This window comes from Entelurus aequoreus, linkage group LG26 (assembly GCF_033978785.1).
Source record: "Entelurus aequoreus isolate RoL-2023_Sb linkage group LG26, RoL_Eaeq_v1.1, whole genome shotgun sequence".
In the NCBI taxonomy this organism is placed as follows: domain Eukaryota; kingdom Metazoa; phylum Chordata; class Actinopteri; order Syngnathiformes; family Syngnathidae; genus Entelurus; species Entelurus aequoreus.
The window spans coordinates 1,494,850-1,519,111 of NC_084756.1; the positions used below are offsets into that span (position 1 = coordinate 1,494,850).

General features: G+C 39.7%; 2 protein-coding genes across 5 annotated transcripts in view; both read right to left on the minus strand.

Annotated features, from left to right (window-relative positions):
- LOC133643547 (6-phosphofructo-2-kinase/fructose-2,6-bisphosphatase 2-like) overlaps nucleotides 1–7,610 on the minus strand; it is a 40,647-nt gene extending 33,037 nt beyond the window's left edge. For 2 of the 3 annotated variants that reach the window (XM_062038184.1, XM_062038182.1), the window contains exons 1-2: nucleotides 7,486–7,610; nucleotides 7,171–7,271 (exon numbers count right to left, since the gene is read on the minus strand). In XM_062038184.1, coding sequence (XP_061894168.1) covers nucleotides 7,171–7,249 — 79 coding nt within the window. In that variant the 5' untranslated portion in view covers nucleotides 7,250–7,271; nucleotides 7,486–7,610. The remainder of the gene's footprint in view (nucleotides 1–7,170; nucleotides 7,272–7,485) is intronic. The other variant, XM_062038183.1, reaches the window with a different exon arrangement.
- Nucleotides 7,611–11,918: 4,308 nt separating this feature from the next.
- phtf1 (putative homeodomain transcription factor 1) overlaps nucleotides 11,919–24,262 on the minus strand; it is a 58,945-nt gene continuing 46,601 nt past the window's right edge. For both annotated transcript variants that reach the window (XM_062038054.1, XM_062038053.1), the window contains exons 11-17: nucleotides 23,821–24,090; nucleotides 21,583–21,714; nucleotides 21,418–21,504; nucleotides 20,968–21,123; nucleotides 18,996–19,091; nucleotides 18,641–18,766; nucleotides 11,919–12,331 (exon numbers count right to left, since the gene is read on the minus strand). In XM_062038054.1, coding sequence (XP_061894038.1) covers nucleotides 12,311–12,331; nucleotides 18,641–18,766; nucleotides 18,996–19,091; nucleotides 20,968–21,123; nucleotides 21,418–21,504; nucleotides 21,583–21,714; nucleotides 23,821–24,090 — 888 coding nt within the window. In that variant the 3' untranslated portion in view covers nucleotides 11,919–12,310. The remainder of the gene's footprint in view (nucleotides 12,332–18,640; nucleotides 18,767–18,995; nucleotides 19,092–20,967; nucleotides 21,124–21,417; nucleotides 21,505–21,582; nucleotides 21,715–23,820; nucleotides 24,091–24,262) is intronic.

The following is a 24,262-nucleotide window of genomic DNA, read 5'->3' on the forward strand; positions in this document are numbered from 1 at the left end:
CAGTCTTACAGAGGAGTTCAAGTGTGCCAAAACACGACTGCAGTTGACCTTGAATGAATCCAAAGATCCAGCGGTTAGGGAAAATGCACCAACGTTGGTTTCAGGGCGCAAGTGGACACCAGCAAGAGCAGTTGAAGAGGCAACAGCAGCTCTCAGACATGCTGACATTGTGGGAAATGTTCAAGAAGGTAGAGGAGGCCTTGGTCTTATGTCTAGTCGCCCTGCCTGGAGAAGTGCCACTGTGCCAACACGGAGGAAGATGGTGGTACGGCGTCAGGAGGAGGCCTTGAGATGGGCCAAGGCAGTCACTCTTGGCAAACAGGGTCGGTGGACTCGGTGGGAAGGCGTTGAAAGAAAGAAGTTGAGCTGGGGGGATGTATAGGCCATGGATGCAAGGAGCTTAAGCTTTGTCATCAGATCTACCTACTATGTCCTTCCGACCCCAACCAATCTCCAGCAGTGGTTTGGCGAAGATCCATCATGAGCTCTTTGTGCTAAGCCAGCCTCCCTCCGACACATACTCACAGGTTGCAAAACCAGCCTCACTCAGGGGCGATATACTGGCGCCACAACCAAGTTTTGAAGAGCCTTGCTTCCACACTGGAGGTAAAACGATCCAACATCAATGCACTACCACCACCAACATCTAAGACCTCATGGAGAACTACCTTTGTCCGTGAAGGGGTCACAGTTGCCGGGCGCAACGTTAACCCGTCAGAGAGAAGTCAGCTGTGTCCAGCACGCGACTGTAAGATGCTGGCAGATGTTGGCAAACAGCTGATTTTCCCCAACCAGATCGCCACTACCACTTTGAGGCCTGACCTAGTGCTCTGGTCCCCTTCCCACAAAAAGGCCTTCATTGTTGAGCTCACTGTACCCTGGGAAGAATCCATGGAGGAGGCATATGAGAGGAAATATTTGCGGTATTCCGAGCTGGCCGCGGAAGCTCAAAATCGCGGCTGGAATACTGAAGTCCGCCCTGTGGAGGTTGGGTGCAGAGGTTTTGTGGGAACCTCTACCGCAAAACTGCTGAGGGACTTGGGAGTCAGGGGTCAGTGCCTGCGTACAGCCATCAAAACCGCATCTGAAGCAGCCGAAAAGAGCAGCCGGTGGCTCTGGCTGTAGAGGAATGACCCCAATTGGGCCCCCAACTAGTGCATCAGGAGGTATGCGGTCAGGCAAAGCTGACTCAGGGAACCGGACGCCCCTGCCATGCATAGTTCCCTGATAGGTCTGCCAACAAGGTGACTTTTATGGCTAATTGGGCTTGGGTCGCAAGCTAAGGTCTGATCATCCTGTAGCTGGCCGCCTCTGGAGAGGGTGTATAGTGTTAAAGGCCGAAACATCGAATGACCCAGAGGAACACTACTGATGATGCGCACCCGTAAATTTTATCCGTCAGGTCTTCCATTCACGTTCACTGTTCTAGTCATTTTAATGTGTTAAGTAATTGTATGCATTTGTGTTTCGCACAAGAGGCAGAACATCTCACTCTGTGTTTTCTGGAAAAAAAAAATTCTCTGATGATGCAATTGTTGATGCTGATTGTTGATGACTGAAGTGTTGATACCAATAAACCTAACCCCCCTCCATATCCCACACCCCGGATTGTAAATAATCTAAATAATTCAATGTACTGTATATACTCTGATGATTATCTTGTGTGATGACTGTATTATGATATTAGTATACTGTATATCTGATAGTATCTTTATCATGAATCAATTTACGTGGACCCCGACTTAAACAAGTTGAAAAACGTATTGGGGTGTTACCATTTAGTGGTCAATTGTACGAAATATGTACTGTACTGTGCAATCTACTAATACAAGTTTCAATCAATCAATCAACAATATAGCTGTAAACCTGGCTTCACCTAAGGAAGGCACACGTGACATACACAAAGCCTAACCAGGCAGATTTGAATTGTTGTTTTGGGTAGTAGACGGGATCTTTGATCCAAGACACAACTTACATTTAACTCAAATGTTATTTTCTTTGTGCTCGACAAAAGAAAAGAAGTGAGAATATATCATACTTGCCAACCCTCCCGAATTTCAGAGCCTCTCCCCGGGACAACCATTCTCCCCAATTTCTCCAGATTTCCAGCCGGATTAAGACACGCCCCCTCCAGGTCCGTGTGGACCTGAGTGAGGACAGCCTGTCGTCACGTCCGCTTGGCCAACCAAAAAGTAACCACAGAACACTATACCGTATAGTCGTATAGTGTTCTGTGGTTACTTTTTGGTTGGCCAACGGTTTACGTTGTATTGCGCACCCCCCTGCCCCCCCTCCCCTCCCCTTCCCACCCCCCCCCACACACACACACACACACACACACACACACACACACACACACACACACACACACACAGAGCGCAGAGGAAGAATCAGAAGCACGCCGCTGCAATAAAACACACTCAGATCCTCTGTTTCTAGCCGATACTACATAAAAAATAACGTAAAATAACGCAGTAACGCATCATGTAGTAACGGTAACTGAGTTACTGAATATAAAAAAAAAACGCGTTAGATTACTAGTTACCGCCGAAACTAACGGCGTTACAGTAACGCGTTACTTTGTAACGCGTTAGTCCCAACACTGGAAATGACCAAATTTCAATGGTCAAATCAACGTCACAACCTGACAATGAATAAAAGTTGTCATGTTGTTCCAACCTTGTATTTGTGTTGTAGAATATTGGTTAGGAAATCACCAAAATTCAATTGTCAAATCAACATCAGAACCTGACATTGAATAAACGTCAAATAGTATGTTGTTTTAATGTTGTCTTTGTGTTGTAGTATATTGGTTGGGAAATTATCAAATTTCAATGGTCAAATCAAAGACAGAACCCGACATTGAATAAACGTTGTCAAAAAGTATATTGTTTCAACGTTGTATTTGTGTTGTAGAATATTGGTTAAGAAATGACCAAATTTCAATGGTCAAATCAACGTCAGAACCCAAAATTGAATAAACGTTGTCAAAAAGCATGTTGTTTCAACGTTAGGTTTGAGTTTGGGGATCTAATTCAACAAGATCTCAACTTTGTTTCAATGTCTTGTGGCCGCCCTCTTTTGTCTTCTAGGAAGTAATAACATAACTCCGTACGTACGTACCTAACACCTGCACATGCATTAGCTTTGGGTGTTGTTAGCTAATGATAGCGATTTGGTTAGTTAGTGTTGGCTGTCATTGAATGTATATTCTCTCAAAACAACAACAAATTGTTCGTTTCTTCTCTTGGATTGCTTTTGTATGTGTGCACGGTACTGCACGCGCTGCGTGTTGACGAGACACGGTGACAGTCCCAAACACCAATTATTATTTCCGGGACGGACATTTTATTTTAATCACAAAAACATGGTAATTGTGAAAAATATAGACAGTTTTAAAACAAATGTTAAACCACTAATGGTAACTTATGCTCGCCAATGGTGTTCTTGTTAAGTTGTGTTTAAAATGTAAACTGTAAGGAAGTTGCAAACAGCCCTTTTAATAATGTAATCATTTTACTTTAATGTAACTAATTTTGCAACATGGAGTTATAGGTTATTAAATAAGTGGGATTTATTTTCCTCTCCTGACACATAAGAAATAATAAAGTTAATAAAATAAATACTGCACTCTAAATGAATGTAATAAAATGTTTGAGACAAATACAAATCTAAACAAAACATATGTAGTAACAAAAGATGGTGGTAAACATTTGAATCTCTGGTTAGAACAAATATCTAAAATATACACTGGTGCCTCAACTTAAAAGTGTTTTGAAAAGAGTCGTCTCTCTGCTAATTATTATACTTTAAGTTACAAGCATCCCCGCCATGAGTTGGCGTAGCAAATGTCACAGTCAACCCATATGATCAGCCCAAAAACACCAGGGGCCTCATTTTGCACCCGCACAAAAACCTGACGTATGCACATTTTCACGGCAAAGTTGAGATGTATTAAGGTGAACTGAACATCAAACATATATTAACGCCATCCCCCTCAGGGGAAAACTGGGTAACGTACTGACAAAGCTTGACCTATTTGTACTATAACAATCTATAAGGTTAATATAGTCTGCTTGTCGTTCTTCCTCTCCATTTATCTACTTTATTTTGTAATTAGAGTTTTAACTAGATATATGTACCGGGTATTGTTGATAATTGAGGTAATTATTAGTATTATTCATTATCAATAGTGCTGCGATGAGGTGGCGACTTGTCCAGGGTGTACCTTGCCTTCCGTCCGATTGTAGCTGAGATAGGCTCCAGCGCCCCCCGCGACCCCAAAGGGAATAAGCGGTAGAAAATGGATGGATGGCATTATCAATTGTGTTATTTCTATTGGTATTTTAGGGCTGTGAATCTTTGGGCACCACAAATTTTGATTCGATTCTTGGGGGTAATGATTTGATTCAGAATCGATTCGCGATTCAAAAGCAATACTTTTTTAATAACATTAGGTGCCAGTTCTATGATGAACTACATTCCTCCATAAAATAGATAAACAGCTCTGATAAATTTCTATATTATTTAAAAGAAAACTGGTTTTGTCAAAAAAAAATTGTACCCAGACATTTAATAAAGTCAAATACAAAGAAGGCAACAAGAGAAGTATCCGACATTTCTATTATTAATATTCCGATATTGTCCAACTTTTAATTACCGATTCCGATAACAACCGATACCGATATATACAGTCGTGGAATTAACACATTATTATGCCTAATTTTGTTGTGATGCCCCGCTGGATGCATTAAACAATGTAACAAGGTTTTCCAAAATAAATCAACTCAAGTTATGGAAAAAAATGCCAACATGGCGCTGCCATATTTATTATTGAAGTCACAAAGTGCATTATTTTTTTTAACATGCCTCAAAACAGCAACTTTGAATTTGGAACATGAGGAGTTTGAGGTGGGCGGGGGGGGGGGGGGGGGTGGGGGGGGGGTGGGGGGGGTTTAGCGGGGGTGTATATTGTAGCGTCCCGGAAGAGTTAGTGCTGCAAGGGGTTCTGGGTATTTGTTCTGTTGTGTTTATGTTGTGTTACGGTGCGGATGTTCTCCCGAAATGTGTTTGTCATTCTTGTTTGGTGTGGGTTCATAGTGTGGCGCATATTTGTAACAGTGTTAAAGTTGTTTATACGTCCACCCTCAGTGTGACCTGTATGGCTGTTGAACAAGTATGCCTTGCATTCACTTGTGTGTGTGAAAAGCCGTAGATATTATGCGATTGGGCCGGCACGCAAAGGCAGTCCCTTTAAGGTTTATTGGCGCTCTGTACTTCTCCCTACGTCCGTGTACCACTCCGTACAGCGGCATTTTAAAAAGTCATTTTACTTTTTGAAACTGATACAGATAATTTCCAATATTACATTTTAAAGCATTTATTGGCCGATAATATCGGCAGCCCGATATTATCGGACATCTCTACTTATTTGTGTGTCATTATATCCATTAAACTATATCCAATTGTATTTACAATACACAAAGTATGTGAAAATACCGTCTAAATGTCACAAATTCAGTCAGTCATTTTAAAATATTGCTCTTGGAATATATTCGGCTATTTTTGAAGATTGACATCACGGTAGTAACACTTCTGCACTCTGACCATATTAGCATATTCCAATCATAATGGAAATACACAAACATTGTAAAGAGATGTGCTGTTTATCATTCACAACCATAATGTAAGACAAGAACACATATGCTTGGCTTTTTTATGCATTTGAAATAGTAAATAAATATCTAACAAATGAGTCAACAGATGGAGGGTCCTCCCATTATACTCTCTAAAACAGGGGTCGGGAACCTTTTTGGCTGAGAGAGCCATGAAAGCCAAATATTTCAAAATGTATTTCCGTGAGAGCCATATAATATTTTTTAACTCTGAATACAACTAAACAATTAAACCTTTTTAAGTAAGACCAACATTTTTAGAGTATAATAAGTCTCTTATTCTTTTTAATAACATTGTTATTCTAAAGCTAACCAATAATAAATATAATACTTCTTATCATTAATGCGACTTCTTGAACAGGTGCGATAGAAAACGGATAGATGGATTAAAATGCATGAGCATGTTTTATAATTTGAACGTTATTTTTAACACTGTGATTACCAGCGGAATGATTAATTACTTATCGTGTTAAGCAATGTCAGCTAAGATTTATCGGAGAGCCAGATGCAGTCATCAAAAGAGCCACATCTGGCTCTAGAGCCATAGGTTCCCTACCCCTGCTCTAAAACATTCAGAAAGCACCAACAATACTCCATTTAAATGTCGTGACCTGAAAATTAACCAAATATGAGTGATAATTGTTATTATAAGCCCTAACGCAGACAAACTATTTTAGCGGTGCATTGATAGCAGTGAGATAATGCTAGCTTACGCTGCTATTGTTGGCACACTGATGATTGTCACACACATACACACTGGGTGTGGTGAAATTATCCTCTGCATTTGACCCATCCCCGTGTTCACCCCCTGGGAGGTGAGGGGAGCAGTGAGCAGCAGCGGTGGCCGCGCTCAGGAATCATTTGGTGATTTAACCCCCAATTCCAACCCTTGATGCTGAGTGCCAAGCACACTGGGTCCCATTTTTTGTAGTCTTTGGTATGACTCGGCCAGGGTTTGAACTCACAACCTCCCAATCTAAGGCGGACACTCTAACCACTAGGCCTTATGACAACATTTTTCCAAAACACAATATAGAATGTGAGATACAACAGGATAATGTTTTATAATTTGTTTTCAAAACGGTTACAAAAAAGTGGCACCCCAAAAATTACTGTAGGACCCCATTTTTCTGACTTGATGGGGTCCCGGGGACCCCATTTTGAAAATTTCTAGCGCCAACACTGATGGTGTATTGGTGCATGCAAAACAGCAGCAGGCGGCTGTGGCCTGCGGGCCGGTTCTAATACTAATCAAATATCATACACAATTCATTCGCGGGCCGGATGTGGCCCGCGGGCCTTGACTTTGACTAAGCGCTCTGTCACATAAGTAATTAGGTTGCTGTACTACGAAAATATCTAACAATATATTTGCAAATGTTATGCTTTTTACAGAAGAGTAAAAACATTGGAACCACTTTCAACAATAAGTTTATAATAAATAATTAATAGTGCAGGCAGGTGTCCTTAATGAAGTGAGCAGTGTTGTACTTGCATTTCTTCTCCTTCATCCTCACGTCCTTCTTGCCGTCTACTGAGCCCAACAAACAGTTCTCTCCTTGCTGGTTCGACATCGAGAAGGAGCCGGGAAGACTGCTGTTAAAATCACAAATTGACTGTAGACATGTACTTTTATGTGCAGGACAATTGTGGGCGCGGTTTCCCTGGCAACGTGGAGCCCAGAGAACGGGTCAGAACACGAAAAGCGGTTCTGCCACATCATCGGTCCACCGAGGGACGAAACTTGGCAAGACGAACAATGTAACGTCACGTAGTCATACGAATGTTTAAACATGAATGGTTTTCTCACCTTGGTATTGTAATATGTACAGAACCAGTAAAGGTGAGAGAGTGGGACTCGGTGTTCTGTCACGCCGTCCTTGGTGCTTCTCAGGCTGGCTGGTGCCCTTCCAAGCGGAGGCGTGCTGCTACTGCACGGTGCCTTACCGTACTGCTGCTAATAGACGGGCCAGCACAAGTACAAGCTACCACAGTGCAAACCTCTAACGGTGAACAGCTGAAATAATCACATGTGGAATTCAAGGAAAAGCGGAAGTTTTTGCAATGTTTAGCCTAAACACGTGGACTGTTTTGACATTGTATTGTAAATATTTATTTCGGACATGTTAAAAAAAGATGGCCCTGCGATGAGATGGCGACTTGTCCAGGGTGTACCCGCCTTCTGCCCGAATGCAGCTGAGATAGGCTCCAGCGACCCCCCGCGACCCCAAAAGGGACAGGCGGTAGAAATGGATGGATGGGTGTTAAAAAAATAAAAAGAAAAAACAAAAAACAAATAATGAAATAAAATAATAACATAACATTACAGTTTCACATTGTAACAGTAGGAAAAAGCAGAGCTTGTCCTACCGCTTTACTATATTTTTTTCCTATAATAAATATCCTATAAATCATATGATCATTATTCATGCGTTCGTTACGTCTCGTCTCGATTACTGTCACGTATTATTTTCGGGTCTCCCTACGTCTAGCATTAAAAGATTACAGTTGGTACAAAATGCGGCTGCTAGACTTTTGACAAAAACAAGAAAGTTTGATCATATTACGCCTATACTGGCTCACCTGCACTGGCTTCCTGTGCACCTAAGATGCGACTTAAAGGTTTTACTACTTACGTATAAAATACTACACGGTTTAGCTCCAGCCTATCTTGCCGATTGTATTGTACCATATGTCCCGACAAGAAATCTGCGTTCAAAGAACTCCGGTTTATTAGTGATTCCCAGAGCCCAAAAAAAGTCTGCGGGCTATAGAGCGTTTTCTGTTCGGGCTCCAGTACTCTGGAATGCCCTCCCGGTAACAGTTAGAGATGCTACCTCAGTAGAAGCATTTAAGTCCCATCTTAAAACTCATTTGTATACTCTAGCCTTTAAATAGACCCCCTTTTTAGACCAGTTGATCTGCCGTTTCTTTTCTTCTCTCCTCTGCTCCCCTCTTCCTTGGAGGGGGGGTTGCACAGGTCCGGTGGCCATGGATGAAGTGCTTGCTGTCCAGAGTCGGGACCCCGGGTGGACCGCTAGCCTGTGCATCGGTTGGGGACATCTCTGCGCTGCTGACCCGTCTCCGCTCGGGACGGTTTCCTGCTGGCCCCACTATGGACTGGACTCTCGCTGATGTGTTGGATCCACTGTGGACTGGACTTTCACAATATTATGTCAGACCCACTCTGGGGGGTTACCCACATATGCGGTCCTCTCCAAGGTTTCTCATAGTCATTCACATCGACGTCCCACTGGGGTGAGTTTTTCCTTGCCCGTATGTGGGCTCTGTACCGAGGATGTCGTTGTGGCTTGTGCAGCCCTTTGAGACACTTGTGATTTAGGGCTATATAAATAAACATTGATTGATTGATTGATATAAATAATTTGAAACACAATTTTTCACTTCCTTTTTTATCTTAAACAAAGCAACAAATGAATGAATAAATAACTATCAATACAGCTCATATGAGTAGGTAGTTAATTTACTGTACGACAGATTATGTGTTATTCATCAATAAGGTTCTAGATTTTTATCAGTATTCCTCTTCCTTGAACATTGTAACCACTGAGTTTGAACAGTTTCTTAAACTGGATCATATATATATATATATATATATATATATATATATATATATATATATATATATATATATATATATATATATATATATACATACATACATACATATATATACATATATATATATATATACATACATACATATATATACATATATATATATATATACATATATATATATATATATATATATGTATATATATATATATATGTATATATATATATATATATATATATATATATATATATGTATATATATATATATATATATATATATATATATATATATATATATATATATATATATATATATATATATATATATATATATATATATATATACACACACACAACCGTTCAAAAGTTTGGGGTCACCCAAACAATTTTGTGGAATAGCCTTCATTTCTAAGAACAAGAATAGACTGTCGAGTTTCAGATGAAAGTTCACTTTTTCTGGCCATTTTGAGCGTTTAATTGACCCCACAAATGTGATGCTCCAGAAACTCAATCTGCTCAAAGGAAGGTCAGTTTTGTAGCTTCTGTAACGAGTTAAACTGTTTTCAGATGTGTGAACATGATTGCACAAGGGTTTTCTAATCATCAATTAGCCTTCTGAGCCAATGAGCAAACACATTGTACCATTAGAACACTGGAGTGATAGTTGCTGGAAATGGGCCTCTATACACCTATGTAGATATTGCACCAAAAAACAGACATTTGCAGCTAGAATAGTCATTTACCACATTAGCAATGCATAGAGTCCATCCATCCATTTTCTACCGCTTATTCCCTTTGGGGTCGTGGGGGGCGCTGGAGCCTATCTCAGCTACAATCGGGCGGAAGGCGGGGTACACCCTGGACAAGTCGCCACCTCATCGCAGGGCCAACACAGATAGACAGACAACATTCGCACTCACATTCACACACTAGGGCCAATTTAGTGTTGCCAATCAACCTATCCCCAGGTGCATGTCTTTTGGAGGTGGGAGGAAGCCGGAGTGCCCGGAGGGAACCCACGCAGTCACGGGGAGGACATGCAAACTCCACACAGAAAGATCCAGAGGCCGGGATTGAACCCAAGACTACTCAGGACCTTCGTATTGTGAGGCAGACGCACTAACCCCTCTGCCACCGTGCTGCCAATGCATAGAGTGTATTTCTTTAAAGTTAAGACTAGTTTAAAGTTATCTTCATTGAAAAGTACAGTGCTTTTCCTTCAAAAATAAGGACATTTCAATGTGACCCCAAACTTTTGAACGGTAGTGTATATACACACACATACTGTATATATATGTATATATATATATATATATATATATATATATATATATATATATATATATATATATATATATATGTATGTCTTAATTAGATTATCCAAAAAAATAGTGCTCGATACCGTGGTAGAGCGTAATATGTATGTGTGGGAAAAATCACAAGACTATTTCATATCTACAGGCTCGTTTCATGAGGGGTTTCCCTCAATCAGCAGGAGATTTTAATAGAAGCATTCACATACCATGGTTTATATAGGGCACAGAACGGGTAGGTATAGGCAGGCGTGGGGGCGTGGTGATTGGCTCACGTGTTACCTAGGAGGTGTTTCCTTCTGTGACGGCATGCTGATACAATTTCGGCATGCTGAAATGTCATCCCTCAACAAGCACAGCGAAACTGGAAGGACAACTGCAAAGCTGTTTACAAGAAGGGCATGAGCAGACTCTTTTTCCTGAGGAAGCTTAGGTCATTCAATGTGTGCAGCAAGCTGTTGGAGATCTTTTATCAGTCTGTTGTGGCCAGTGCACTGTACTTCGCAATGATTTGTTGGGGGAGCAGCACCAGCAAAAGGGACTCAAACCGGATTGATAATCTGATCCGGAAAGCCGGCCAAACTATTGGCACGCAATTGGAGGCGTTTGTGTCAGTGAGGGACAGGAGGTCACTGGACAAACTGCTGGCCATCATGGACAATCCTTCCCACCCATTCCACCTGACAATTAAGGGACAGCGGAGTTCATACTCCAACAGGCTCCTTCAACTTCCTTCCCGCACTGTGCGATTTAAGAACTCCTTCATTCCACACTCCATCCAGCTGTATAATCACTCGCCATACAGCAATAGATGACATCTGCCTATTACCTGACACCTGACATGTTAGCTACTTCTCTTTGTTTATAATGTCTATTTTCTATTTCCTGCTGGACCTACTCTCATTTTTATGCTGCTGCTGTCATATAGACTGTATATACTGTAATATTGTACATGGTCATTGGTTTATATTGTATATATGTTATGACATAATATAATACATCTGTATATAAATTACTCTGTACACATATTATGTATATATTCGTATATATGTTAGATTTTTTATAGCTATATTAGTCTATTTATACCTGCATTGTCCTTTCCATCATTGTAACTGAGCTACTGTGTTGAACAATTTCCCTTGTGGATCATTAAAGTTTGTCTAAGTCTCAGTCTAAGTCTAAGTTCTCAATTCATTTCAATTGGAATTTTGGGCCAGGAAATGTGTAATTCAAGGAAAACCAGGAATTACTGTGAGGTGAAAGTGAATGTTTGAGAAATGTGGTAGTTGAATAATAATATTGCTGAGACGTTTTGATGCACAATAACGTGTGTGAATGCTCTTCAAGCAAATTGAGTAAAACAATTTATTCTATCAAACATCCATCAATTCATTGCATAGTTATATTCACCAGTGGTCCTCAGTAGGGAAGGCAGACAGTGGTCATTGAACACCAAAGTGCTAAAATAAATACATTTAAATCCCAAAGTTTCCTTAATATGGCCCCCTGTGCTTATTTACTGGCATTACTTAGCATTGTCATATATGTTTGAAGGTTAGTACTGAACTACATAGTCTGTGTTTCACTCTGTCCTTGTCATGTTTCACTACATTCAAGGGTCAAAAGCGTTAAGTGTGTGACGGACATGTGGTCAGTAGTTTTGCACGAGGGGTGAAGGCGAGAGGTGGCCGGCGTCTGACACCTTCCTTCAGGAAACTTTAAGTGCTTTTTGGCGCGTTCACATTACGGTTTGATTTTCCACAGCTGCAAAAGAAGCAGAACATGTTCAACTGTTGAATCACCTTACAATCATTCATATACATTCACTAATCCACGCCAATAACCATCTGCACTTGCAGCTCTTTAACTCTGTAGTTCAGGGGTGTCCAAACTTTCTGACTTGGGCGCCGCTTTGGGCTCAAAAAATTTGGTAGAGGGCCAAAAGCCGACTGCATGTAAAGTAATACACACACACACATACATATATATATATATATATATATATATATATATATATATACCATATTTTTCGGATTATAAATCGCATTTTTTTTCATAGTTTGGCCGGGGATGCGACATATACTCCGGAGCGACTTATGTGTGAAATTATTAACACATGACCGTAAAATATCAAATAATATTATCTATCTCATTTGCGTAAGAGACGAAGCAATCGTCACACACACGTCAGCAATCGTCACACACGTCAACCAATAAGAATTCGGCGGGGGCGGGTCATGGCAGAAGTGCATTGTGCGTCATGGCAGAAGTGCATTGTGGGTCATGGGATGCTAACTGCTGCTACATCCGTAGCTATTAAAATGGATTATTTCAACATTGGCGGTAACTTATAAAAACTGAGAAGGGCTGAACTAAAATGGAACCGAAAAGGAAATCATATACTGCAGATTACAAGCCGGACGTAGTGAAATATTTAGCAGAAAATGGCGATCGAGAAGCAGAAAGAAAGGAAGCGGCGCATACCAGGAGCGACAACGAGGAAGAGAATTTCATCGGATTTAGCGATCAGGAGTGACAGATTGTTTGGTAAACGTATAGCATGTTCTATATGTTATAGTTATTTGAATGACTCTTACCATATGCTATGTTAACATACCAGGCACGTTCTCAGTTGGTTATTTATGTGTCATATAACGTACACTTATTCAGCCTGTTGTTCACTATTCTTTATTTATTTTAAATTGCCTTTCAAATGTCTATTCTTGGTGTTGGATTTTATCAAATAAATTTCCCCCAAAAATGCGACTTATACTCGAGTGCGACGTATATATGTTTTTTTCTTTCTTTATTATGCATTTTCGGCCGGTGCAACGTATACTCCAGAGCGACTTATAATCCGAAAAATAAGGTACTGTATATACACACATATACAGTGTGTGTGTATATATATATATATATATATATATATATATATATATATATATATATATATATATATATATACACATATATACAGTACAGGCCAAAAGTTTGGACACACCTTCTCATTCAATGCATTTTCTTTATTTTCATGACTATTTAGTGTAGATTGTCACGGAAGGCATCAAAACTATGAATGAACACATGTGAAGTTATGTACTTAACAAAAAAATGAATGGTGAAATAACTGAAAACATGTTTTATATTTTAGTTTCTTTAAAATAGTCACTCTTTGCTCTGATTACTGTTTTGCACACTCTTGGCATTCTCTCGATGAGCTTCAAGAGGTAGTCACCTGAAATGGTTTTCACTTCACAGGTGACATAGTTTTGATGCCTTCAGTGACAATCTACTATGTAAATAGTCATGAAAATAAAGAAAACAGATTGAAATGAGAAGGTGTGTCCAAACTTTTGGCCTATACTGTATACACACCCACACCCACACTATATAAATATATATATACTGTCATGACTTGATTCTTGGGGTTTGCTTCTCCGGAAGGCAAAGGAAAATTGGCGCGGGCAAGGCGTGAATTTAAATACATGATTTATTTTTAACACTAATAAACTACAAAAAAAAGGAAGCAAACAAATGGCGCGCACAAAGGCGGAAATACAAACTTGACTAAGAAACAAAAGACATGCACGTGGGCACAAAAACTATGAACAAAGAAACAAAAACACTAACTGTGGTCTTAATAAACAAAACTTACTTGGCGTGAGAAAAAACATGAAAAAGAGCAGCATGGATCATCAGAGTGGCAGGAGTGTGAATGTGTAAGGACGCCAGGACGAACAACAGAAACAGACTGATTTAAATAGTGACGTGATCAGTGAAAACAGGTGCGTGACTCGAAACGTGAAACAGGTGCGTGACAAGACAGGTGAAAACTAATGGGTGACCATGGAAACCAAACCAAACAAGGAAGTGCAACCAGGAACTAAAAAGAGTCCAAAAAACAAACACATGGCCAAAACAAAAACATGAACAGACATGACGCATGACCAAAACAAAAACATGAACAGACATGACATATACACTACCGTTCAAAAGTTTGGGGTCACCCAAACAATTTTGTGGAATAGCCTTCATTTCTAAGAACAAGAATAGACTGTCGAGTTTCGATGAAAGTTCTCTTTTTCTGGCCATTTTGAGCGTTTAATTGACCCCACAAATGTGATGCTCCAGAAACTCAATCTGCTCAAAGGAAGGTCAGTTTTGTAGCTTCTGTAACGAGCTAAACTGTTTTCAGATGTGTGAACATGATTGCACAAGGGTTTTCTAATCATCAATTAGCCTTCTGAGCCAATGAGCAAACACATTGTACCATTAGAACACTGGAGTGATAATTGCTGGAAATGGGCCTCTATACACCTATGTAGATATTGCACCAAAAACCAGACATTTGCAGCTAGAATAGTCATTTACCACATTAGCAATGTATAGAGTGTATTTCTTTAAAGTTAAGACTAGTTTAAAGTTATCTTCATTGAAAAGTACAGTGCTTTTCCTTCAAAAATAAGGACATTTCAATGTGACCCCAAACTTTTGAACGGTAGTATATATATATATATATACACGCACGCACGCACACACACACACACACACACACACACACACACACACACACACACACACACACACACACACACACACACACACACACACACACACACACACACACACACACACACACACACACACACACACACACACACACACACACACACACACACACACACACACACACACACACACACACACACTTGTATATACACACACTAGGGCTGTCCCGATACCAAATAATTTAGTACCGGTAGCAAAATGTATATTGATACTTTGATACTTTTCCAAATAAATGGAACTACGAAAAATGTCAATATTGGCTGTGTTTTAACAGAATATCTTAAACTACATTAAAGGCCTACTGAAACCCACTGCTACCGACCATGCAGTCTGATAGTTTATATATCAATGATGAAATCTTAACATTGCAACACATGCCAATACGGCCGGGTTAACTTATAAAGTGCAATTTTAAATTTCCTGCGAAACTTCCGGTTGAAAACGTCTATGTATGATGACGTATGCGCGTGACGTCAATCGTTGAAACGGAAGTATTCGGACACATTGTATCCAATAAAAAAAGCTCGGTTTTCATCGCAAAATTCCACAGTATTCTGGACATCTGTGTTGGTGAATCTTTTGCAATTTGTTTAATGAACAATGAAGACTGCAAAGAAGAAAGTTGTAGGTGGGATCGGTGTATTAACGGCTGGCTGCAACAACACAACCAGGAGGACTTTGACTTGGATAGCAGATGCGCTATCCGACGCTAGCCGCCGACCGCATTGATGATCAGGTGAAGTCCTTCGTCGCTCCGTCGATTGCTGGAACGCAGGTGAGCACGGGTGTTGATGAGCAGATGAGGGCTGGCTGGCGTAGGTGGATAGCTAATGTTTTTAGCATAGCTCTGTGAGGTCCTGTTGCTAAGTTAGCTTCAATGGCGTCGTTAGCAACAGCATTGTTAAGCTTTGCCAGGCTGAAAAGCATTAACCGTGTAGTTACAGGTCCATGGTTTAATAGTATTGTTGATTTTCTGTCTGTATCCTTCCAGTCAGGGGTTTATTTCTTTTGTTTCTATCTGCAGTTAAGCCCGATGCTATCACGTTAGCTCTGTAGCTAAAGTGCTTCGCCGATGTATTGTCGTGGAGATAAAAGTCACTGTGAATGTCCATTTCGCGTTCTCGACTCTCATTTTCAAGAGTATATAGTATCCGAGGTGGTTCAAAATACAAATCCGTGATCCACAATAGAAAAAGGAGAGAGTGTGGAATCCAATGAGCCAGCTTGTACCTAAGTTACGGTCAGAGCGAAAAAAGATGCGTCCTGTACTGCACTCTAGTCCTTCACCCTCACGTTCCTCATCCACGAATCTTTCATCCTGGCTCAAACTAATGGGGTAATCGTCGCTTTCTCGGTCCGAATCGCTCTCGCTGCTGGTGTAAACAATGGGGAAATGTGAGGAGCCTTTCAACCTGTGACGTCACGCTACTTCCGGTACAAGCAAGGCTTTTTTTATCAGCGACCAAATGTTGCGAACTTTATCGTTGATGTTCTCTACTAAATCCTTTCAGCAAAAATATGGCAATATCGCGAAATGATCAAGTATGACACATAGAATGGATCTGCTATCCCTGTTTAAATTTTAAAAAATCATTTCAGTGGGCCTTTAAACACTCACAGTCAAAGAACAATTTTACAAGGTTAAAATATAAATTAAAAGGCATTGAAATGGCATCGACCCTGAAGGGAACGTCTCCCCTGTGCTCCTCGACTACAGTCTCCACCGGACCGAACAGCAGGACAGGTGTAACAACTACATTATTACCTGTCACTATTTAAACTCCTTGTGCAGATCTGAATGCTTATTATTTAAATGTTTATATAAGTTTGAAGCAAAGGTGATAATACTAATCGCCACATTTGGCGAGGCGTGTTTTAAAGCAGCTGTTGTGAGAGTAGCGTATGTGAAAAAAATTAATTAAATTAAATTAAAAATTTAAAAAAATGGCAGAATGTGGGGTGGGTGAGTGAGTGAGTAAGTAAGTAAGTGAGTGAGTGGGCAAGTTAGGAGAGGTAGTGTTAATAGCATGGTGGATGTCCGGTTGTTTTTTTTCCTGTGGAAATTATAAATTAAGTGACCAAGTTGTAACTAATCAACGGCCTCGTCATTCCAACCAAAGAGCGGAGCTTTTCACCTCACATTGTGAAGTGAAACGTCTCCCCTGCTCTCCTCGACCACGGTCTGGGAGCCGACAAGCAGGAAAGGTGTAAAACAGTACTTGCAACGCGGGGCCTCCATGTTTAAAGAGTCACATTTAATGTTACTTTTGAAGCCCAAATACCTCTATATTGTACTTCACCACCCTCTTGACTAACAAGTATAATTGTATTTTGTTGCCATTCTTCCTCTTCAAGATATTATTATTTGTATGCACTTTGTGTGTGCGTTTTGACACGCTCAACATCATGCGCCTCCGCTCTGTAGACACCACCACAAAGCGGCACTCAGATGAAAGAGCGGTACCGGTACTTTTCAAAGTGGGTGTAGTACCGATTTAAATTGATTAGTACCGCAATACTTTATTAGTACCGGTATACCGTACAACCCTATATACACATATACTCTATACATATACAGTATATACTGTAGCTTACACATATATATGTGTACATATTATATTAATATGATGGATATATATTTAATAATTAATATAATTGGATATTATGACTGTGAAAGTTTGACTCCTACCTTGTTTACTTATGTGACAACCTCTTTAAAGTTTTGTAATCAATCAGAAATATCAAGCAGCTAAAATGTGCCAAATATGAATAAATGTGGAAAGTGTTTAGCATTTTTCCCATCATGCTTTGTAATGGATTTAAATGGGTGTAATTTTTGATTTTTTTATGGTGCATGGATATTTTTTCTAATACCAACAAATTTCAGGGAGCAGGTTGTGCTATGTGTGACCATGTCTGTTGACATTTTGTGTTGGTAGTTTTTTTTGCACCATGACTAGGGAAGGTTGTTTGCATTGGGTCATATAAGTAAATTATGCGCATTAGGATAGGCTCCAGCACCTCCCGCAACCCCGTAAGGGACAAGCGGTAGGAAATGTATGGATGGATGGATTTTCTATTCAGAGCATATTAAAGGTCATTGACCTGAATTACTCGCATTATCCACTAAATGGTGACAGAATGACAGCATAAAAGGTAGATTGGACACCCCTGCTCTAGATCATTGATACTCAAACGGTGGCGCTGTCTACAGTTGCTCAGGAACACCATTTAAATAAAAAAAAGATGTTAAACTAGACATATGAACTTGTTGTAAAAAATACAACGTTAAGGACCAAAGATTAGGTGAAATTTTAAGTTTCTTTTGTTGAAATATTGGAGTCACCTCATACGCCACAAGCCACATTCTATAAACTCAAACCAAACATGGTGGAACTTTTTTAGCTTTAAGCTTTGAAATAACAACAAATCAGACACTAGAACAAAGTGTTTTACCGGAATGGAGACTATTTTACATTGCAATTGAACCGAGTGGAGACTCACTCTAATGTTGAAGCCCAGCAGGTCGCTGACCACGGCGGACACAGCCGACAAGATGACCACTCTGGTGATGTTGTAGATGAGCGGGTTGACAGTCAGACCGAGAAGGCGAAAGGGAGTGTCGAGCTCCTGGCAAAAGTTCAGTGTAAACGGGTCACAGGTCAACAAGTGGTAATACAACTATCTACTGTATGTTGGGAGGAGTGGACCAAGTCTATGAGAACTTGGTTTGGGGACCAGAATGATGTGGTCATTGACCAGAAATTAGAGGTTGGCACTACCGAGGGGGCACATTTGCACACTCTGTGTATTGCTATGATATGTTGTGATGCATTGACAAGCCACCACCACCTCTCACCTTCATGAGTTTAGAAGCGAGCTTCAAGACGTTGTTCACGATACTGAGCTCTTCTTTTTTGTTGGGCTTTTTCTCCATCTTGAGGTACAAGTTGATCTGAAAGACACAGTGGCGCTCAATGCTTATGACATGAGGCACACCTGCACAGTCAACATGTCTAATACATGCATTAAAAGTTTAAATGCAGCTCAGTTTTGATTGGTTAAAGAGTATTTTTTGTTATGTGAGTAGTTTTCTATGCATTATCCTGTACCATTGATACAGGTGAATCTAAAAAAATTTGAATAACGGGCAAAGTTTGTTTATACAACCAAATACATTTACAAAGTGAAACTTGTGTATGACACAGTCTCAGGACATGCAAATCATGATATTTCAAGCCTTCTTTTGTTATAATTTTGATGATTACAGCTTGTGAAAAATTCTAATTGAAAATCTCAGAACATTTGAGGTTTTCAAAAACTGTAAACCATGATTATCAAAATGATAAGGGCTTAACATATCCTACTTTGCATTTACATCACATACTAGTTTCACATTTGAAGTTGAACTGCTGACATGAATGGGCTTTTGCACGATATTCACATTTTTTGAGTTTCACCTGTAATATGTTGTTAAGAATGGTGGAAGTTGTTTTTAATGTATTTTGCATGTATTTAAATAGAATAATATTTCCCAATAGTCACCAATGTACAGTTGTCCCTAGCCACATCGCACTTCAAATATTGTGGTTTCACCACACCACACATCTTTTAATTAATAGTAAATTGATTGTTTTCAAGCAGAAAAATGACAAACTAAGCTAAAAATATCAATACTACAGAGCCCACTGTCCAGTATCGTGACCACTGACTGGCTCAGCCTCAGGCAGCATTACTATACTGGATTAAAAGAGTGTAAAGGTGACCGAAGGATGTTATTTCTTTGAAAAAACTTATTTACGGTGTGGTAAACATGTTTTTTATGCTCTCGTTATTAAAATATCTGATTTATAATTAATGATTCCCAATTCACGGAAATTAATTTATTGCGGTCAACAGCGATAAACGAGGGACGACTGACGACTGTATGTGAATAATATAATGTTGACAATAGACTTTAAATGGTAAGATATAAACATGTAAATATATATATTGTGATGATGACGATTACATCTCAATAGATCACAGGTGTCAAACCATATTATTTAATGTGCAAAAACCTGGAAATAATAAGACACTATCTTTTTGGGGAAAAGACATCATGTGTCTGGTATTTATGTTAGTATTTGAGCTAGCCAGCGATTAGAGCGCTACCTGCTTCGACAGGTAACTTTTCAAAGTAAGTTAATTCATCAGATCCATCCATCCATCCATTTTCTACCGCTTGTCCCTTTTGGGGTCGCGGGGGGTGCTGGAGCCTATCTCAGCTGAATTCGGGCGGTAGGCGGGGTACACCCTGGACAAGTCGCCACCTCATCACAGGGCCAACACAGATAGACAGACAACATTCACACTCACATTCACACACTAGGGCCAATTTAGTGTTGCCAATCAACCTATCCCCGGGTGCATGTTTTTGGAGGTGGGAGGAAGCCGGAGTACCCGGAGGGAACCCACGCAGTCACAGGGAGAACATGCATACTCCACACAGAAAGATCCCGAGCCCGGGATTGAACTCAGGACTACTCAGGACCTTTGTGCACATGCACTAACCAGTTAATCAGATATTTACTGTAATTAAAAATGTGTAATAATAATACAAAACGATCAGGGATTTTAATACGGTTTATTGCAATAACAGTAATCGTTACATCCCTGGTACATTTACACATTATATGTTTTACAGCTACAAGCAGCCCTCTGAGAACAGCTGTAACCCGCGACGTGGCCCACCATGAAAATTAGTTGGACACCCCAGCATCAGATCGTGTACCTACTGTGTGGTTTTGAATAATCTACATTCAAGCGGACAATTGAAGTCAAGTTCTGACCTGCTCAGTGAGAAGCACAGAGGAGTTGCTGTACTTGCAGTTTGTCTCCGACCCCAGCGTGGCGAACCGCAGCAGAAAAAGGATGAGCGACGAGGCCCACACCATCAGCTCCCAGTTGGTCAGTGACTCTAGGAAGGTTTTGTGGCTCTGCAGAAGCTTGGAAGGAAATGCAAGCGTTAACTCGTTCCAGCCTGCACATCAAGACACCTGCAGATCCTATTATGCAGCTCATTTTTATTTGACACTTATTGAAATATTTTGTGTGACATCATGCACAAAAGTGCACTTTATTAGTTTTAAATTATTGTAGTGGCGTTCTGTACAAAAAGTACACTTTAATTTAGTGTTGTTTTGATATGTCATCTTAGTCAGTGGTCCCCAACATTTTTGTTGTGGGGTTGGGGGGGTGTATGTTTATTTTTTTGTCATAAAAAAATACAATTATGTTACCTGCGCGCAGATGATGAATGAGATGGAGAGCGCCAGCAGAAAGATAGTGGACACGATGACATCGACGGAGCGCTGCGGCCCGCGCCTCTGCAACGAGCCAGCAAAGTGGACGTGACAAAAAAGCCTGCGGTAAAGCCAGCCTGACAGCGTTTGAGGGACACGCACCCTGAGAAAGGAGCGCAGCGACAGCCACATTTTGATGTTCTGCACCTTCTTCAGGCGGAAGTGAGGGATCTCCGACTTCTTGGCCTTGCGGGCTGACGTGAGGTGGTTGAAGTGTTTGGCGAATAAAAGTCTCTGTTGAGGAGACAATGTCCAGTCGATGGAAGTCAAGCAAAATGTCCAAAGAAATTCATATTTGGCAATGAAAACAAAAAAAACAATGCTCTGGCTTTTCCCCCCGCATTCTCATAATCGTCATAAATCACAGTTAATAAAAGAAAACATCAATATTTAAACCTGATGTTAAAAAAGGGGAACATTTTGTAAAATACTGACATAATGCTAGATTGTTGTCATTAAATCCTTATAAGAGATTTTTTTTTGTATTCTAATTTGTAATAATCGCCTTGTTCTAGGTGGCTACCAATGGTGCCAAAAATTTGAATAATCCATTTTGGCTCTAAATCACTCTAAAAATGCATTCAAAAAGCGTCAACAATACTCCATTTACATCTCATGACCTGAATATTGATCAAGTATTAGCGATATTGTCATTATAAGCGTTTACGCAGACAAACAATTTTTAGCTGCGTCGTAAATAACACTAACTAGCTTGTGCAGCTCCCGTGTTGACATACTAAGCTGCTGCTCATGAGCGCCTTTTAGCTGGTGAAAGTTATTTCCAGATTATAAATCATGCCTCACACCTGGATAGTAGAAGGTGGTGGATAGGGGTGTTAAAAAAAAAAAAATTCAAATTAATCGTGATTCTTATTTGCGCCTCCGTATGCTTGAAATGAGAAAAATATGTAAATATTACACGTTATTATGAATGTTACTACATTACATGTATACTTACATCAAGTATATATTACATGTTATTATGAATGTTACTACATTACATATATACTTACATCATGTATATATTACATGTTATTATGAACGTTACTACATTACATATATACTTACATCATGTATATATTACATGTTATTATGAATGTTACTACATTACAGATATACTTATATCATGTATATATTACATGTTATTATGAATGTTACTACATTACATATATACTTACATCATGTATATATTACATGTTATTATTAATGTTACTACATGACATACACTACCGTTCAAAAGTTTGGGGTCACCCAAACAATTTTGTGGAAAACCCTTTATTTCTAAGAACAATAATAAACTGTCGAGTTTCGATGAAAGTTCTCTTTTTCTGGCCATTTTGAGTGTTTAATTGACCCCACAAATGTGATGCTCCAGAAACTCAATCTGCTCAAAGGAAGGTCAGTTTTGTAGCTTCTGTAACGAGCTAAACTGTTTTCAGATGTGTGAACATGATTGCACAAGGGTTTTCTAATCATCAATTAGCCTTCTGAGCCAATGAGCAAACACATTGTACCATTAGAACACTGGAGTGATAATTGCTGGAAATGGGCCTCTATACACCTATGTAGATATTGCACCAAAAACCAGACATTTGCAGCTAGAATAGTCATTTACGACATTAGCAATGTATAGAGTGTATTTCTTTAAAGTTAAGACTAGTTTAAAGTTATCTTCATTGAAAAGTACAGTGCTTTTCCTTCAAAAATAAGGACATTTCAATGTGACCCCAAACTTTTGAACGGTAGTGTATATACTTACATCATGTATATATTACATGTTATTATGAATGTTACTACATTACATATATACTTATATCATGTATATATTACATGTTATTATGAATGTTACTATATTACATATATACTTACATCATGTATGTATTACATATTATTATGAATGTTACTACATTACACATATACTTACATCATGTATATATGACATGTTATTATGAATGTTACTACATTACATATATACTTACATCATGTATATATAACATGTTATTATAAATGTTACTACATTACGTATACTTACAGCGTGTATATAAAACCTGGATGGAGATGTTTTTAGAGGCAAAATAGAGCGAGTCTATTGCTAGCTGACTTTAATTAACGTTTATTTGCGAGTTAGAATTCATTAAAAAAGAAAACACGTGTGCTTGTCTTTCATAAGGATTGTGAATGATGAGCAAAATTCCAAAAAAGTGCAGTTCCCTTTTAACATTAATGCATTATACCCCAAAAAATAACCTGTAGAAAAATGTGATGCCAAGAAAATGTGGGGGGGAGCACATTCGTAATGTCGTGTAAAAGCCTCCTCAGAAGAGGTAAAGATTTGCTCGCCTGCTTGTAGGTCCTTTCGGCCACACACATCATGAAGAAGAAGAGTCCAGTGAGACACACTCTCAGCACTGTGGTGATGAAGTAAAAGGCGTAGTTGTGAGCGCCAGCCGGCCTGAACAAGAGCTCCACCAGCTCGGGAGCTGACAGCGAGCAGAAGCCGGACATGTCCAGACGCTGGGCTAAGCGGAAGGCGAAGGGCAACAGCGCCAGCGTGGCGGTCACCAGCCCACCGAACACCAGGTAGCCCATGCCTTGCTCTGCAAGCTTCACCTGTTAGTGACAGACGAGAGGACAAGGGGACATTTTGTGAGGGTGTGTAAAAAACACGTGTAGAGGGAATTAGCCTTCAGAGCAAAGTATGCAAAGGGCCTTACAGCCTTACTCCAAAGTGGAAAAATGTCATTGTGTCCTCAAAATTCTACACACAATACCCCATAATGAC